The sequence below is a fragment of the Ambystoma mexicanum genome, chromosome 8, assembly GCF_040938575.1.
Source record: "Ambystoma mexicanum isolate Mex_15411 chromosome 8, UKY_AmexF1_1, whole genome shotgun sequence".
Taxonomy (NCBI): Eukaryota; Metazoa; Chordata; class Amphibia; order Caudata; family Ambystomatidae; genus Ambystoma; species Ambystoma mexicanum.
This window is the reverse complement of record NC_090929.1, coordinates 1,447,199,495-1,447,219,231: the sequence shown is the minus strand read 5'-3', so window position 1 is coordinate 1,447,219,231 and position 19,737 is coordinate 1,447,199,495. Positions and strand designations below refer to the sequence as shown.

The following is a 19,737-nucleotide window of genomic DNA, read 5'->3' as shown; positions in this document are numbered from 1 at the left end:
TTTATATAGATTAAAGTGCAGCGGCAAGCTCCAGCCCAGCAGGTGGTCGAGGGAGCACTGGGATATGAGCAGGTGCCCAAGTGGGGGTGACCACCCACCTTCCCCACCGGCTCCACAGCTGTATGAGGGGCTTCAGTAAGCATTCAACCCACCAAGCATGTGAACCGGGAAGCCCTACACATGGGACTGGGATGAAATGGTGTGACACAAGGCCCCTCAAAGGTCAGTAATGGGGTTTCAACCCAGCACTTCAGTAAATCACTGGGTGGAAATTAAACCAATGAGAGGTAAATGTGATATTGATTGCATTTTCCAACTTAAACAGGCAGAGGCAGATTACATTCTGTAACATCTGTCCAGCTAGATTTACTGCTCATGCAACAAGAACTTCCATCTACTTGGGTAGTATTGCATCTATTTTGTATAATATGGCTATCGTGGTGCATGTTACACAAAGGGCATACCTCTAAAAGAAAGCCCACACATTGTTTTGAAAATGACTTATGTCCCTTAGTGCACCATGCACAAGGATGGCTGTCCTGTTTAATCAATAATGATTGCCATACTAAGCTTATCCGTGCTGTGTGACCCCTGATCAAAAGGTCCGAGTTACTTGCTGCACCATTATGATTTTTGTCCCCCGATTTACCAGGCTCCAGAGCCCACTCTGCAGACGGACACATTTAATTTGTCCCGTAACATGATCTGTACCTCTGCAAGACTGGAGTTCCAGAGAATTCCCCTCCTGGTTTCCACAAGCAAGTACCCTCACCTTAGTGGCTATGTGAGTACTACCTTGCTGGAGGTAGCTTACTAGTTATTGGTTGCATTTCATAGCTGTACATGGAGTTGATGTCTACCAGCAACTCTACTAAATGCAAAGTAGCCCCAACAAGCAGATAGTGTTTTCCATAAAGCATGCATGAATAGATGATAATTTGGCAAACCTTTATCCAGAAAGTCACCCAGAGGCAGAGCTAAATGAAAAGTTTTTTTTCTGTCTGCCATCCATCCATGATCCGCACATATGTATTCATGCAAAGAAGCAAGCCCCTGAGGCCATGATTGTGTGGTTTGACTGGGATGACGTTGGTCTTGAGTGGCCACAGGCTTCAAATTATAATGACTACATGATGTGATTGAGCCTGTGACCACCTTCCAAACAAAACCCTTATAAACATTGCAGTCTTCACAGGCAATGCCCACATACCTTGAACAGTATCATTTTTCAACAGAGACAGTTCACAGCACCCACCAAATAGCATAGGAGAGCTAAAACCTTAAGGGAGACAGCCTTGTTGGGAGTTGCGATAAAGTGCCCTCCTGGCCATTGCCATGGGAATTATATCACCAGTCCCTCAAAGCCAACAGTACAAAGAAGGACTATTAAGACTCTCCCCAGTGATCTTCAATATTTGCATGGAGCCGCTGGGAGCTCTCCTAGCCTCACACAACATCCACATGCACCAATACGCCGTCGACACACAGCTATACCTCAAGATCTACTCCATCAAGGACATCCATAGGCTCAAAACCTGCCCGTCTGTGATCCAGTCTTGGATGTCCTATGCATACTTGAAGCTCAACCGCTCAAACACAGAATTACTACTCCTCACCAACAACACCGAAAACCCAGACATACAGACCTGGCTATCAACCATGAACTCTGAGGGCTTCACGCTCAAGCTCACCTCCGGCGTCAAGTCCCTCACGTGTCACATCAACAAACACCTCTCATTCAGGACACACATGCCTAAGAAAACTCAGTTTGGTATCAGTTCCACCTCCTGCGTAAAGCCAAGCTTTCCTTCCTCCGGTCAGCTTTAGATACACTGTTTAAGAAGAACTGGTCTTTTCTCACATTTATGATGTCATCTTTCATGTCCTCGGTGTTAGTCTTAGCAGTGCATGGTGGTGCCGCAAGATATGGTTGCTTAGCTTACCATAACTGATGAATTTCTGAGGTTTTTCGGATTTACTTGTAATCATAACGTCCCTTTAACAAAGTGTTTTCATTGAAATGTATAGGTTTCTATTAGTGCAACTTAACCATAATGTCCCTTTAACAACATTTTTTAGTGAATTTCGTGAGTTTTTACCAGTGCACCCTTAATTTCCTACAACTTACTAATATCATACTTTCCCCAATATAGCAACATTTTTGTCCAATTTACAAAGTTTCATTTCTTCCCCACCTTCTAGCATAATTTTTAACAATTGTATACTTTTTTTTAAACTTTTTCCACTGGTTTTGTGTTCGATGATGTTCGCAAACATCTGACATCATTGCAGACTTTCCGGACAGCGGCACGTGACCACGCGCTTGTACGTGGCATGATGACATGTCCGCGAACGCGTCCGCACTTCGCGCAAGGGTCCATCCTTCCTGAATAGTTTGGAACTACATTTTCTGCTGATCTAGGAACTTTGAAGATCAAAATGTACCCTTGCACAGCTCCTACACCTATTCTTACCCATTGTCCATTAACAATCTAGCACAGAGCACATACTTAAGAGAATATTAGCACAACTGCTATTTATCTTATAAATGGCATCAGTTATTGCCATCCCTCCTTCCCAAGAGTCAACACAACCACCTGCTGGAGGACGTACACAATCAAAAAAAAGCACAGTACTTCAAAAGACAATGTAGAGAACCAAGAATATGAGGAAGAGCCTACCTCTAGCACCCAGACAGAATCATGGGTGTGGTGGTTCTTTACTAATGTTGGAAATGTACCAAAGGCCAAAGCTACCAAAGTGAAATGCATTGAGTGCAACGTTGTACTCAGTCGTGAACTACTTGGACAGTACTCCATGCACCGCCACACACAATCAAACCACGGCAATGCTCTCGGAAAGGTTGTTCCTGTCTTAGGAACTAGTAGGCTATTTTCCTCCACCTCACCTTCCTCAACCAATACTGTAACCACACAGCATACTTCAATGGAACACAAAATCCCACCAGCTACCTTACAAGTGATAAAAGAGGCTGTTGATCCATATCCTTTGAAGACAACAGTACTCTGTTTATACTGCAACACACCACTCTGCAGTGGGGAGCAATTCCAAACTGCTTTTGAAGCTGTAATCAAAGAGCATGAGAAACATTGCCCCTACCCTCAGATGTAACACATGCGAACATCTTCCCTTGTCCACATGCCCCTCCATATTTGTGGTTGGTGCCTCTTCCCTCATTCCCCCCACCTTACTTTCTGACCTCTCTTGCAAAAAAAAGAATAAAAAAACAACAACAAAAAAGATTGCTTTAGGATCTACCTTCCACAGTTAAAAAATAGAACTAAAAAAGATAATCTTATAGACTCAATCTACTTTAAATTTCTCAATAAAGTAGAAAGACTCAATAAGATTCTATCGCGCTAACTTCAATGGCCCTTGCAGCACTGATTATGTTCCCCCGCCCCCAATGCTAACATCACTATATGCTCAGAAGAGCTCCACCTATTTCAATGTCAGTCGGCAGCATAGCCAAAAGTACCCCGTCATCACCAAAGTCATAAAGTCATCTAACATATAACAAGGAACTTAAACACACACATCCACAATGCAAAACATTCAATTAAGTCCACAAAAACTTTTTCAAACACAGTGCATAGCTACCGAACTTTGCATCGTTCTCATTTTTAGTAAGACTGTCATCTTCTTATGCCAAATCTGAGCATCAATCAATTAATGCAAGTCTTTGCATTCTTCACCAAAAATGATCTTCCATGACCGACGAGTAATCTACGCACATGGCGTTCCATTACAGAAGAGAAATGAGTGCTTTAAAATTGAAATAAATGCAACCCTTTCACATCCGCACGTTTCTAGAACCTATACGCTCCAATGTTGCTCCTTGTTACTGCAACCGCAAAAGGACATTGTTGTCTGGCGATCGTCCCCAGTGATTTTTTATCACATATTCGTTGTTGATAATTACTGTCCAAATACTGTTGAAGAAGCTGTCGGCCGGGAAACTGTACCCATGACATGCGCACATCAGGATTATATGACTATGTAATATTTAGAATGCAAAAAAAATATTTCAGTAACCACTTAATACTTAAATATACACAGTACATTCTTATTTTGGCTATACATTTAAGTTACAATTAACACGTAAGATGTCTACTCTTTGCATCAAATTGAACATTCATCCATCAGAACGTTCATCATATGGCACACAGTACACTTTCAATCCACACATCAATAAAAATTATTTAAAATATTGCTTACATTGCGTTTTGCGAATCCATTCTTCTGATGTAGCAAAGCACCAACCGCTTCAAAAACACTGTTTTCTAAAATAGAACCTTTACTTTCCAACGTCAGCTTTCAATATAGTAAATCTTATCATTTCATGGCGCATTTTCCACACATTTAGTCCTTCAAATTCATAGTTCAGTGTATTCAAGGACACATAACAATGAGACCTTTCATAGTGTTCACAGCGTGCCAGAATCCGTTTCGTTTCAGGAAACTTATGCCACAAAAATGAACAATATGGAAACCAGTGTACTGAAAAACAACAAAATATTTTAAGTAAACCACATAATCACAATATTTACTTCCATGTTACAGGTATCAACGTGCCTGTTCCCTATACATTTATGTTTTCTTTCAAAGATAACCTCAGGCGTGGTCCACACAGGCACGGATTTCCCTATACGTCAATAGTGATCTGCCATCTGCTCTCTGCTATGAGAAGCATTTCCCCAGTAGAGAGTAGGAGCGAAGTGCCAGGGGGATGGAATGGGGAAGAGTGCAATAAGCAACCTCCAGTAAGTGATGCTGTGGTGGCCGGCTCTAACTAAGTGCAAATAGGCATGGCACCGTGGGGTTTCAGATACAGTCCATAGTGTGTGGTGGGCCCAGAGACAGTGCATGGGGCTACAGGTCATGAGAGAACCTGGTTTCCCAAAAGGTTTAGAGGGTGGCCAGGTAACCAGTTAGTGCAGCAGAATTAGAACATCAGCCGAGAGAGAGAGAGGGAGAGGGAGAGAGAGAGAGAGAGAGAGAGAGAGAGAGAGAGAAATCTTCAATTACTTCCAGAACCTGAGGTGGTGTTACTCAGGTTTGAGAGAGGCAGGGAAGCTGTTCCAGAGGGACTCTCCACCAAAGGAGAGAAATCTAGCCCTCTCCCACTCTCTAGCTAGAGAAGCGTCTAACTCTCAAAGAGGTGGAGGTGGGTGAGCGAAGGGCTCAAGAAAGAAAATGCTTAGGAACATAAAGTTGCATGTAGTGTGGTCCCTGGCCCCAGAAAGCCTTGTGAATAATGCAGAGGGAGTTCAACTTGATCCTTGCAGGTGCCAATTAGAACCAGTGTAGAGATTTCAAGACTGGAGATATATAATCCCATGGTTTAAGGCCAAGGACAAGTCTTGCAATCCTGTTCTGGACAAGTTGGAGCGGTAGAAGAATAGAGGCAGGAAGATTTAGAAAGAGGCTGTTGCAATAGTCCAGCCTAGACAGAACTAGAGCTCTTGAGACAGTGGACTTTGGGGGAAAGTGACAAATGCAACAACACCTCTCAGAAGGTGAAGCTGGTATTGGAACTTCTTAAAGACGTCTGCAATGTGAGGACAGACGGAGCGGGTGGAGTCAAAGATGACCCCAGAGTTTCGGCGGCATTTCCAAACCCTTTTTTCACCTATAAAAACAGCCCCACATTACCTTCATTCCACTTCCCTACCAGTTCTATGCCCACTTTCACCCATCAAATAAATCCAAATGTCCTTCACAAGCTGTGCGTTCATGGCGCTGTCCGCGAACTACCGCGCTGTCCGTGGACGGCTATGACACCTGCCCAACCTTTTTTAACCTACAAAAAAAAGCCCCATATCATCTCTTTTCCACTCACCCACCCTTCCCAGCCCCTCTTTCCACCACCAAATAACCCCAAATGTGTTTTCCAGACTTTCCCCCCCGACTGCGCTGTCCATTGTCCGCAAATCCAACATGGCGGGCATTTCCAAAAATCTGACGCATTTCACCATCCAATCAGCGGACGCGTCCCATGTCTGGGGACATCACGCAGACCTAACAGGGAAATGAGTCCGCAGACCAAACCCAGATATCACTAATGTATTTGTACCTAATTTTTGATCGTTTAAAAAAAAAAAAAACGACTGGACGGGTTTACATCAAATTTACAAACGCACACTTTCGGGACCAAGCTTCCACTCCTGGAGGAAATTTGGTGAAAATCCGTCCAGCTTTTTGGGCTGTAGGCATCAGCACATCTTTTTCCATTGCATCTATAGGACAAATAACACATTTTGGGATCCCCCTATAATATTTCCCCCCCGCACGATACCTCACCAAACTTTGCAGGTTCAATCTGACGGGGCCATGCACTCTTTTGCAAAGATTTGTGACTATTCATCTCGGGAGGGGCGGGGGGGGGGGAGTTATAAGCCACCCAAAAAGTGCTCTTCCTATGGGTTGAGCAACTTAACCATAATTACAGGGCAGCTACTGCAGGCCCTGTAATATATATAATGAGTCTGGCACGGAAGCAACGGATCTAGGTACAAAATATAACAGGATTTACGACAGAATAAGAGCAGTATCTAATCCAAACAGCAATACTTCATGGCTCTGCAAATAACACCTGGTTGATTCCTGGAGCATACATGATAGGTACATGTCAGAGAGATGAAAACGCACATAGGCTGTAGACAAAAAGGGGAGCTTGGCAGACATACATTGAAACATTGGATATTGTTTGCAATGGCAAATATACAATAACACGTGCTGACAAAGCCAATAGGTCTAGCTTTTGTAATATAGAAAGTAAGCCTTTTTGACATTAGGGCTTTACAAAAAGTCTTGCCCTCTACATTTACAAAGCCAGACCAATGGACAACTATCCATGATGGTTTCCTTTATATATTCACACTTGTTCAATATGCTGAAAGTATTTTGACCATCGTATCTATTTGGGGTACTATAGCTTGATGCTCCACACTTTGATCCCAAATCTACCTCATTTCAGCACTCTAATGTTGATAGGTCCTTTCCTGACTGATCCGACTCCTCCTTTGGTTTCTGGAACTGCAGGCAACTGAGTTTGGCATCATGGAAAGAGATACAGACAACAGATTCAATGTAAAAATACTTTTATTTACTTAAATGTCAGGACGGTGTAAGGCCTAACTTACCCGATGCGAAGGTGGGATTTTCCTACCTAAATAAACTAAGGATAGTCTTTTTCTGTAAGTTCAACTTGAAAGTCTGTCTGTGCCCAAAACCAATGCCCTCACACCTAAAGCAATACAATGATATATGATATGATATTTTATTTGTATTGTGCTCATACCCAAGTGTTTCAGAGCACGGGAGGGGAACAAGGGAGGACAAAAACAACAATCTTATTAGGCCCAGTGACATTGAGAACGCGTAAGTGCAGGGGAGAGGGAAGGGGTCAAGTGGGGGAAAGGGGTGGGGAGGACTGGAAAGTGAATAGCAAGGGATAAAACAACACTGTTAGTGCAGCCAGCAAGGTGGCAAGTGCAAGGTTAAGGCGCAGACAAGGGGTGTCTAATCATTGCAGGTAAGGGTTCTGTAGGGTTGCAGATACAGAACCAAGTGCAAGCATTGCCAGGAGGCAGTGCGGGTGTGTGGCTGGGGCGGGCAGGGACCTGGGCCCGAGAATCAGAGGGCAACCAGGTGACTGGTGCCGAATCAGACAGTACAGCAGGGGAAAGGAAGAGCGAAGGCAGAAGCAAAGAGGAAGGTCTTGAGGTGCTTCCGGAACCGAAGATGGTTCTCCTCAAGTTTCAGAGAAGCAGGGAGGCTGTTCCAGAGGGAGGCCTCAGCCAAGGAAAGAGATCTACCCCCAACTTGTTGCTTGGAGAAGCGACTGACCCTGAGGGAGTTGGAGGTGGAGGAGCGAAGAGCTCGAGTAGGAAGGTATTTACAGAGGGAGAGTTGAGGGTAATGTGGACCCATGCTCCAGAAAGCCTTGTGGACAATGCAAAGGATTTTGAATTTAATCCTTGCCGCCACTGGGAGCCATTAAGAGATTTCAGGGTTGGAGAGATACGATCCGAGGGCTTGAGGCCAAGGACAAGTCTTGCAGTCCTGTTCTGGATGAATGTGTAGGGATGTCAACGATAAACTAGACAGTGTTCCAAAAGTAACGTTTTGAGCTATTTCCAGCTCAGGCTTATTCTTCAGCTCCTCCTCCTAGAGTACAAACAAGTTCACCACAGTGTTCAAGTTACCTTCTCTTGGATTTAAGGTGATACAGTTCCACAGGTTTTAAATGTCAGGAATTCCTTCCCCCAGTTCAATACAGTTTCATTGCAGCAAGTCTCATGTTTCCCTTCCCCAAATCCAATGTAGCAATTGTCACAAAAGGAATTGTCTTGAGGCTCTGTCCTTAAGATAAGTTGCAACAATTCTTCACAGCTCAGGGTTCACTGTCCCAAGCTTTAATGCACCAATAGTAGTTTTCCTTTTGTCACTTGCACAGTGGTAGTTTTGCTTCCTGACACTTAAAATACTTGTCTTGACCTTTTCAGCACATTGGGGTTCTCTGGTCTGGGTGCAGTTGTCAGACCACATGGTCCATACATCACAGGTAATGCCACCAGGGACCCTTTATTCTCCTGCTCACACATAGGCTGCTCACACACAGGCTCCTTCGTGTTTTGTCTCTGTTTCAAGTTCCTTCATTTAACTTACTTTCTGTACACATTCAATGTTTTATTGTATTTCAGGGTCTTATTCACACTTCACTTCTGGTGACCCATCCCCCACTTCATGCTTCGTTTCCTTCAAGTTTATAGGTTACTGTGCTTTAAGCACGGTTTTGGGGTTTTATCAGTTTGATATTCAACAAACAAATAGTTTTTCAAAGTTAGCTTCAAAAACAGTTTCTCAGACTTGACTTCACTCTGCAGTCAGAGTCGTTAATTCAACTTGGTTTACTATTTTCTTTCAGTTTGTACCCAAGGCTCCATTATTTCACCTTGCCTCTTTAACATCTACCTTACTCTGCTGGCATGCCTCAGTGCTATGCTGACGACACAACTCTTCTTCGAACTTCCTACAGGCGCCCCTGCACCCTCCATCATCCCGGTCTGCCTCTCAGCCATCCAGGCCTGGTGTACCTTTAATGGTCTTTGCCTCCATGCCAGCAAAACAGAGATCCTCCCTATTGGAACCCTGGCACCCGACTTCTTCCCTTCACTCTGGCCTTCTTCCAAAGGCTCTCCCCTTGCTCCCTCTTCGGAAGCCAGAAACCTCTGAGTCATCTTTGACTCCTCTCTCTCCTTCCTCCCTCATACTCAGGACATTGCCAAGAAGTTCCACTTTCAGCTTTTCCTTCTGAAAGGAATTCTATCTTTCCTCACCTTCCCCCAGAGACTCAATGTTACCCAGGCTATGGTTCGCTCTAGGCTTGACTATTGCAATAGCCTCCTCCTTAATCTACATTTGTCCACTCTGTGACCCATCCACCTAATTGAGAATAGGGCAGCAAGACTTATCCTTGGCCTCAAGCCCAGGGACCGCATCTCTCCTGCCCTACAAAGTCTTCACTAGCTCCCGATCGCAGCATGGATTAAATTCAAATCCATCTGCATCATCCACAAGGCTGTCTGGGGCAACTCTTTCTGACCAAATACTCCCCCTCTATTTGTATTTCTATTTATTGTGTTTTATATAGCGCCTTTGTCCAAAGCGCTTTACATAGGACAGTCAACAATATAATGAATCAGAGTGCAAATCAGCGTTCATAAACAGTAACATGCAAACTGTGTTCATAAATAGTAACAATCACTTAGCATTCCAGTGAGTAATCAGTCAATCAGTGTTCATAAACAGTAACAATCAATTAGCGTACATAAGAGTAAGTGAAGCAGTGTTCATAAACAGATTAAATCAATTGGAGGACTGTAGCAGGTGGGTTTTTAGAGAAGAACAGAACAGAGGATAAGAAGTAATGGAGCGAAGAGACAGGGGAAGCATGTTCCAGTGAAGAGCGGCTAGGAGCTGGAACGAGCAAAAACGGGATTGGGCACAAGGGGGACGTGGGACATTGAGGCTAAATAGATTAGTAGAGCAGAAGGAGTGCGATGGAGAGTAAAAAGAAAGGAGAGATGCAAGGTAGTCAGGAGCAAGGCCATAGAGACATTTGACCACAAGACAGAGAAAGTTGTATTTAAGTTCAGAATAGAAGAGCAACCAGGCAAGAGAGGCCAGGGAAGGAGAAATTGGGTCATGGTGGGAGAGAAGACAGAGTGAGCGAATTGAAGAACGGTTTTTAAGAGGAGCAAGGTGTGAGTGGGGAATACCAAAGAACAGAACAATAGAATAGTCGCAAGAAGACTAGTGAGGAGATGAGGAGTTTTGTAGCGTGGAAACTGAGAAAAGGGCAGACTTTGCAAATGTTGTAGAGATGAAATCGACAGGCACAGGATGTAAGGTTGATGTGGTAGACAAAGGAGTGATTAGAATCAAAGTAAATGCCAAGATTGCAGGTGGAGGGGGAGATTGAGTGACAGGAGGGAGGAAAAGAGATGGAAGAGGGAGAAGATTGCGAGAGGAGAGTGTTACTGGGAAAGAATAGGACTTCTTTATTGGCAATGAGAGTGAGGAAGTGAGAGGTCATCCAAGACTTGATGACCTCTAGACACCTGCTTTCCTCTGGCACCAACTCCTTGCGTTTAAAGCGGTTTGCTAAACAGAGGGCAGGTGGTCGATTGCTTTCCTCAGCATGCTCCCTTCCTTGGAACAGCCCCTCCCCCTCTTCGTCTTGAACAGGAATTCCTTAAGTTCCAGAAAAGCCTCAAGAACTTCCTCTTCCTTCCCTCCCTCCCTCTCTTCCCTGCTAATCGCACAGTAGCTTCACTTGTGTGCAGGGCCCGTATGCATCCTCAGGGCCCTGACCTCCCACATCTTATCCCAGCTGCTGTTTATCCTCTGCACTTGCCTCGGCTCCCCCTCCACCAGTGGTGGTTGCACTTACCTTTCTTCATAGCACTTCACCTGCTGCTCTCCATGAGCACCACAGCACCTATCCCATACCCCTCTTCTGTCTGCACTTGCATATTCTGAACACTCACAAGGCATAGTAGGTTTGTCTTCGCCCTCCCCATTGTCTCATCTTATTTAGTCGTTTTTAATTATTTAACATTGTTGTAATGACATTGTAGATCATCCCCCGCCCCCTCCCTTTTGCCCTGTTGGCGCTTTGAAACAGTATTTGCTTCCCGCATAAGCATCTAACAAGTGAAGAATAAATAAATAAATAAATAAATAAAATGAGCGCCTTGATGCCGAAGGGCTTAGCGCGCTCCTTTAAATGCCAAAATAAATAAATGAATAAAAATGCTACGTAGTCCCACTTACAGGATGATGATGGTCACCAGGAAAAGGGCGATGTAGTGGTAGTGCCTTTTGCACTTGATGCGCTTGGTTTGCTCCTGGTACATTTTGCCTCCACAATTCCCACAGCAGCGGCAGCAGCAAAAGAAGAACCCCACCAGGGGCATGAGGATGATGAAGAGGACCCCGATGATGACGCATGCCAGGTAGCCTGCCTCATACCAGAGAATCTGAAACAGAACCCATAGCATGTCAGAGCTCTTCATAGGAAGAAATCGCACAGACACAAAGACAGCAATTGAGTAGTACAGAGCTCGTCTATAGTCCAGTCCTGGTTTTTACTTTGCATTCTGGGATTTATAGTGCTAGATTTGCATATTACATACCCGGGACTACAAGTCCAAGAATGCAACGTTAAGACAAGGACTGTCTAGGAGTGTCTCCCTAATTGAATGTGTAATGTTGGCAAGTATGGTCTTAAACAACAAATTACTAAATCCAGCAAAAGCTAAAGGCATACCGGTGCATTATGCAACAAAACCCATTTTAACCTCAATACTTTTTTCAGATCTGAATTTCCAGTTTCCCTGCATTACTGAGACATGGATTCCCCCAGCCAACAAATCTACTTCTGCTTCTCTTTTTTCCCTTTCTCCCACTCTTCCTGGTCTGTTGGGAGGGGGGTGGCACAGGAAATCCTCATCATTCATCATGGGATATTCTCCCTCATACACCTTGTTTTTCTCTCTACTTTTCCTCTTTTGAGTTTCATTTTGCATCATTTTGCAGACCTTATGCGATTGCTTTTCTTATTATCTATAGGCCGGCAGGCCCACTCTCTACATTCTGTGAAGACCTAGAAATGCTTCGCTCTGCTATCCTGCCGTCTGACACTGCGCTGTTTCTACTTGGTGATTACAACTTACGTCTTCCTTTGCTCGATGCTTACCATCTTTATCATATTCCTTCCCACCCTTCTCATCATTCAGGTTCATCACTTGATCATATCTTCTCAACTTTTGCCTATTCATTTTATTTACTTTTTTATTTATTTATTGAACATTTGTATGCCGCCTATACAGCAGAAAGTGTTTCCAGGCGCCACAAGACAAAAAGGGGATAGGGGGGGGGGGGGAAACACAGAGGAGATATCAACAATAACGGTCCTACGAGGCCTTGTGGCATTCGAATCGTGCAAGTGCAGTATAAGAAGTACAGGCCGAGGGGGAAAGATAAGGTGGAAGGGATGAGATAGGATAGGGAGAGGGTGAAGAGAGAGAAGTGTGGAGGGAGGGGGCCCAAGGGGCTGGGAAAGTGCTAAAGGGTGCCCAGGAGGGCAAGTGTCAGAGGGAACACATGAAAAGGGGTCAATAATGCGAGGGCAGGAGTGGAAGGAGGAGAAAAGGAAGGTCTTGAGAAGTTTACAGAATTTAAGGCGATACGGCTAAAAACTGAGAGGGGCAGGGAGGCCATTCCAAAGGGAGAATCCTGCCGAAGAAAGAGATCTACCCCTACTCTCTGCTTGATTAAATGTCTGACCTGCAGAGAGTTGGAACTAGAGGACTGAAATGCTCTAGTAGAGAGGTAAAACGTTGGATTTAGTGAGGTGCCAGGCCTTTTTGATGATTCAGAGGGTCTTGAATTTGATCCTTGCGACCACCGGTAGCCAGTGAAGAGATTTCACGGCTAGAGAGATGCAGTTCCTGGTCTTGAGGCCAAGGATCAGTCTTGCAGTCCTATTCTGGATTAGTTGAAGAGGACAGAGGGAGGAAAGAGGCACATTTGTGGAACAGGCTGTTGCAGTAATCAAGCCTTGAGGGAACCAGGTTTCTGGAGACATCGAGTTTCCAGGAGAAGGTGAGGAAAGGGAGAATACCTCTGGGGAGGTGAAGCGAATATTGGGTCTTGGCAAGGTCAGCTATATAAGAGAAGGAGAGAGAGGAGTCAAAGATGACACCCATGTTTTTTGCCTTACATGAGGGTGAGTAGAGGGGGCCCAAGGAGGGCAGCCTGACTGTTGGAGGGAAGGAGGCCCAATGAGAAGGATCTTAGTCTTACTGACATTAAGACAGAGATTGTTAGCTGCAAACCATGCCTGAATACTGGTCAGCCAATCCAGAATGAGAGAGGAAGGAGATGAGGAAGAGGAGGGAAGCTTAAAGGAGAGCTGTGTCGTCAGCATAACACTGGAAATGAGGAGAGAAGGTGGAGATCAAGTGGGCAAGAGGGGCAACATAAATAGTGAAAAGCAACAGCGAAAGGATAGAGCCCTGAGTGATGACGCAGGTCTAGAGTGAAGAAGAGAAGAGAAAAGTGCCCAGTTGGACATGGGAGGGTCGATTTGAGAGGAAAGAAACCAACCAATCCAGTGCCCGGTCCGTGATGCCCAGGGTATCACGGAGCAGATTTATGAGGATGAAAAGGTTGACCATGTCAAAGGCAGAGGACAGATCAGATCGAGGAGGATAGGGCGGAAGGAGAGATGGAGCCAATGTTTGAGAGCAGATATCACAGGTGTTCAGGAGAGCAGTGTTCATGGAACTGACTGCTCTGAAGCCAGACTGGTGATCGTGGAGGCAGCCAACAGATTCAGTGTGGTGGATTAGGTGGGAGATGGCCAACTTCTCCAGGAGTCTGCCCAGGAAGGGGGTAGTGGATATAGGGCAGTAGTTAGCCAGGCAGGAAGGGTCCACAGATGGAATTTTTAGGAGGGGCGCACAAGGGAGTGGTTAAGGGGTAAAGGGAAGGAGCCAGTGCCAAAATTGTGGTTACAGAACACAGCCAAGGAGGGCGCAAGAGAGGCAATGTTGTCCTGAATAGTTCTAGGAGAGGAGGGAGCATCTTTTTGGAGGAGACTTTCATAGAGCAGACTGTCTGGATAACCTCATCAGGTGCTATGGGTGAGAAAGAGAAGAGTAGGGGACAAATAGGGGGCTGCAGGGGAGGCCTGCATGCAGACGGGAGAGAGGGGGGCGTAGAGGAGAGAGAGAGGACAGGATGTCTTGATTTTTGGTTGTGAAATGGGAGGCCAGCGCCGTGCATAGGGCCTGAGAAGGAAGAGGAGAAGTGGATGCTGCGGTAGGATTGGCAAGTTGCTTACAGATTTTGAAAAGTACAGCCGTGTTTGTGGCCCCAGAGATGCAGGATTGGATATGGGCCCATTTCCTGGAGTGGATGGAGAGTCTGTATTACCTTTGGAGTAGGCGACAGGCCAGTTTGTCAGAGGATGTGCTAGAATCAAGCCGCTTCAGTTCTGCAGCTTTGCACTTACATTTCTGAGAGGCTAGGTTGGAATTATACCAACTATTACACTTGCAAGAAGGCTTCATGTGGATCCTCATGGCAGGAGCAAGGATATCAAGGGTGTTGAAGATGGAGCGATGAAGGTTAGTAAGAGCTGACTCAGTGAGAGGGTGAATAGTAGGAGTGGGGGGGAGTGAAGGAGGTGGCAAAAGCAGCTACTGACACTTGCTTCATCGGTCGAATGGAGACTGGCAGTGCGGGCAAGGGCTTAGCTGGGGAGCCCAGGAGTTTCAGATGGGAGGCAAGGAGAGCGTGGTCAGACCAGGAGAGAGGAGCAGTGAGAGGGTTAGAGAAGGAGATATGAGCGGAGATGAGCGCATTCAAGATGTGCACGGCTGAGTGGTTTGGGCCTGAGGGAAGAATGGTGAGGGAGAGAGAGTAGCAGAGGAAGAGTAGAGTGGCCGCATCAGAAGAATCCAGATTAATATTGAGGTTTCCAAGGAGAAGAAGCTTAGAGGTAGAAGAGAGTAGGCGAGATTGGCTCATTCTGAAAGGAAGGGGGGAGATCGGCTCAGGAGTCCTGTAGATGGTAGCGTGAGGGTAGGAGAGACGCACAGCTTACAGACAAGGCTTGCAAAGGAGGAGTAGGATTAAGTGGGTATAATGGAAGTAGGGACCCATTCAGGGAAGAGAAGGGCCGCTCCGCCTCCAGAACAGTTGGACCTGGGCTTGGAGAGGATCTCGTAGCCCTCAGGGAGGAGAATGTCAAAAGCAGTGACATAGCGGGCACTGAACCATGTCTAAGGGAGAGCAAGGATGTCAAGGTCAAAGTCTTCAAGGAGGTAACAGATGTCAGAAGAGTATTTGACAGCAGAGCGAGAATTGAGGGTAGCTAGATAAAGCTGGTTTCCACCTTTAAAGGTCTTCCCAGGTGGGGTACATGGGTGAGGTACATCTGTTGGTGGGGACAAAGAGGTCAGAGGGGTGGCAGGAGAAGGGAGGAAGTTGAAGAGAGACGGAAGACGCCTGTCAAGAAGGAGGAGGTTGGGCGGAGAACCCTGGACCATGATAGTGCCATTCTGGTAGACAATGATGCATCTAGATGATAGGAAGTGTGCAAAGAGAATTCCCATCTGGTTCCACCATAAATGGACGAGGAAGAAAAAGGGGAGAGGATAGAGACCAAATGGGGAGCCCATAGGCCAAGAGGGGGGACAGTAAAGATGATGTCAGAAATAGTCTGCCTTGGGGAAGCATTGACGTAAGTATCAGCAATGGACAATCCTGGTTTGGAGATCAGGAGTCTTAAATGTCTTCCCTCCAGACTTCGAGAGAGGGGTAGGAAAGGTGATAGAATGGCAATTTGATTAGATAGGAGAGATAGAGAGAACCATAGTTACAGGGGGTGGGGTGGTTGAGAGCAGAAGATGGAACTGCAGAATGCACAAGGAACTCACCAGGCACTCACCAGGCAGCCTAGCAGTGAATCAGGTGAAGAAGAATCACATGCAACAAGCGAAACAGTAAATCAAGGGTAATGAGGAATAGGGCCTAGATTACAACAGGAACTAGGAGCAAAACAGTTCACAATATGGAGGCACAGCCAATAAAGAGAGCATTTAGAAATGAAAGTCAAGGAAAGGTAAAAAATAAAAAGGCCTAGCAATTGGCATACCAATATTTCACAAACAGAACTCCGACTGATTTTCACAACTGGGTAGAAAAGCCTAGCATTTTAGCATAGCCGAAGAGTTAGAGAAACAGGATTAAATTTGTTAGAAGTTAGTGCTCTACCTTTTTTGTCTTCAGATCACCACCTTTTTTCCCACACTTGTTTTTCATCCAATTTGTCTGTTCATGCTCAGTCTTTAAAAAGATTTACATCTCACGATCTCAGAGGTTTCAATTCTTCTTTGTTTCTTTCCTCGCTCTCTTCTACCATCCCTTCATTTCCCCTTCCAGATACATTGAATGTGGATGAGGCTAGCTCAGCTTTAATGGGCTCTTTGCAATCATCTCTTGATCTCCTCCCTCTTCCCCAAATGTTTGTTCCATCCAGAAAAAAGTCATAACCTTTGATTGCCCCATCCATCTGATCAGTATGCACTACCTTGCGCCAAACAGAACGTATATCGAACAAATCCCACCTCCCTTCTGATTTGGATGCTCACTCAGCTTTACATACGTCCAACAATTTGCTTTTTCTTGCTGAAAAGCATTATTATACCTCATTGATCACTTCCTTGTCCCCGCATCCTCGGCATCTCTTTCCGATGCATAATCAGATGCTGGCTCCTCCATCAGTGAATTACTCGCTTCATCTATGTTGACTGCTTCTGACTTTGCTTCTTTTTTCACCTCTAAGATTGATAATCGCATTGCTTTCTGCTGATCCTTCATCTCCCTTCAAGGCCTCTCCCCTTGCCCCTACTCAGTCTTTAATGTTTCCTCCCTATTTTAGATTCTGATATCAGTCTTTTCCTGCCTTGAGCACCTTCCTCCGCTGCCCCATCCGACCCTCTTCCAGCCACTATTATTGCTAAAGCTTACCTTCTTTTGACTCCATGCATCTCTACTATCTGTAATGTTCTGCTTCTTCATGTCTTCTATTTGTACCTTGGCTGCCCTGTGCCCAATCCTGTTTGAGCTTTTTCTGTGTTAGTCCCCAAACAATAGAACACTCTACCACTGCATGTCTGTTCTGTTCTGCACCCTACTTTAGGACCACTTCCTCTCTCTTTCTACTTCCTCATGATACTTTTTTTCTTTGTTATTTCATGTGGATTACATATTTTTGTACCATCTGATTACATATAATAGGAACAGCAGAATACAAAACAGAACACAAAGGCAGACTAGCATAACAAGGCAGAATTACAAAGGGAACTGCAATAACTAAGTTTAGACTGAACCAATTTTCTCAATAGTAATTTAGCTATGGAGAAAGTAAGAAGATGACAGATTTTACAAATGTTATGTAGTTGACGAGAATATATTTAGCATAAAAGTAAATCCTAAATTAGGGGCAGATTTTGAAAAACAGTCAATGAAATAGTTGGAAAAGAAATAAATAGTGGAGAAGAAATAGAACCAGAAGCAGGAAAAGAAAGCATTTCTCTCTTCTTAAGATTTATGACTACCTTACTCCTAGTCCATAGTCCCCTTTCCTCCATACTTATGGGACATTCCGTCCTGTGGGACGGGACTGGAGCACTTTTGTAAAAAGCATCACAATTTTCAAAGATTTGTCCTTCTCTTTTTACGCAGGGTACAGCACGTGACTGTAACCCTGCCCTCCTTAGCTCCGCCCAGCGCATCGCCCATCAGTCCTTTTCTATCGCCATGTCTGATACCTTTAAGCAATAACAGAGGAAACCTATTAGAGGGGACGGCTGGCAGGTGTATGGAGGAAAGGGGACTATGGACTAGGAGTAAAGTAGTCACTACGGTGAGTAACTTTATTATACTCCTACGTCCCGTCCCCTTTCCTCCATACTTCTGGGAGATTCCCAAGCACTCCTCACAGGAATTACGGGTGGATGGAAACTCCTTGTTGAAACAAGTTCCTAGGCACAGCTTGAGCGGACTGAGCATCACCCCTGGTGATCAGGCCCAGACAGTAATGCTTACAAAAAGACGATGGGGAGGCCCACGTAGCCGCTTTTGCGATGGTCTCCCAGGGAACATATTTTTGGAAGGAAACGGCAGCCGCCTTGCCCCGCACAAGATGAGCATGAATTCCCTTTGCGGCCTGAAAACCCTGAATGGTATACGCCTCAGAAATACAGGCAGCGATCCATCGGGAGATGGTTGCTTTCGAGGCCGGCCTTCCGTGTGGATTTCCGAAGGTCACAAAAAGCTGTGAAGAGTTCCTAAACTCAGATGTTCTGTCCATCTAGAACTTAAGGGCTCTTCTAACTTCCAAGCAGTGCAGAACACTTTCGGTCCCTGAGGCCGGGTCTGGAAAGAAGACAGGCAATGAAACTGACTGATTCAAATGAAAACCAGAGACCACCTTCGGAAGAAAGGAGCCTTATTCTTATGAAAAGTAAGGAAGGGATGCTCTACCGACAAGGCCTGAAGCTCACTTACACGCCTTGCCGAAGTCACAGCAATCAAAAAGGACACTTTCCATGAAAGGTACTTAAAATCGACAGTAGCCATGGGCTCAAAAGGCTTATGACACAAAGCCGTAAGGACCACATTCAGATCCCACCTTGGATGCAGGTTGCAAACAGGAGGGTAAAGATGTAATAGACCCGCAAATTGTCTTTTAATAACTGGATTTGTCAGTGAAAAAGAGCAATGGTCAGTGGACAGGTAAGCGGCGACAGCCGACAAATAAGTCCTGCAAGACAAGACATGAACTATACTGAGATTGTGTCGAAGGTTTCCTGGCCACCTGAATAATTTGCATGTTATCCATGGACAAAATGAAACGCTCTAAAGATCTGAACTCAGGCACCAGGCCGCCAAGCTGAACGATTGTGGGGAGGGGTGCCACAACTGCTGATTGCTCTGGTGAAGCAGATCGGGAACCAGCGGAAGCTTGAGCGGCGGGCACGCCGATAGATGCTGAAGCTCCAAAAACCAAAACTTGGCCGGCCACCAAGGGGCTATGAACAGGAGAGAGCAATTCACCGTATTCCTTAGCTTGTCAAGCACCCGATGGATCAGAGGAAGGGGCGGAAAAGCGTAGGCCCTCATGTTGTGCCATGGAATTTCGAGAGCATCTCCCAGAGAGGAGGCTCTGAGGCCGTTCCTGGAGGCATACAGAAGAAGCTTCCTGTTGATGTTGCAAAGAGGTCCACTTCTGGAGTGCCCCAACAGCAAAAAATATCCAAGAGGATCTCCGTGTTCAGTTCCCACTCGTAGCTGACCACTGCTCGTCGGCTAAGGGCATCTGCAGTGACATTCAGCTGGCCCGGGATGTGAACTGCTACCAGCCAGATACCATGCTGAATGACCCATTCCCAAATCTGAATGGCCAGATCCACAAGAGGAGGAGACCTGGTACCCCTCTGTTTGTTGATCTAGAACATGGACATCGCATTGTCCGTGCGAACATGGACCACCTGATTGACAATGCCTGGTTTGAGCACTTTCAGCACCAGGAATATCGCCAGGAGCGCCAGAAGATTTATATGAAGCTGT

General features: G+C 45.5%; 1 protein-coding gene across 5 annotated transcripts in view; it reads right to left on the bottom strand.

Annotated features, from left to right (window-relative positions):
* Positions 1 to 19,737, bottom strand: part of LOC138473098 (prominin-1-A-like) — a 1,012,351-nt gene that overhangs the window by 524,411 nt on the left and 468,203 nt on the right. For all 5 annotated transcript variants that reach the window (XM_069611612.1, XM_069611614.1, XM_069611613.1 and 2 more), the window contains one exon: positions 11,365 to 11,570. In XM_069611612.1, the coding sequence (XP_069467713.1) occupies positions 11,365 to 11,570 (206 nt within the window). The remainder of the gene's footprint in view (positions 1 to 11,364; positions 11,571 to 19,737) is intronic.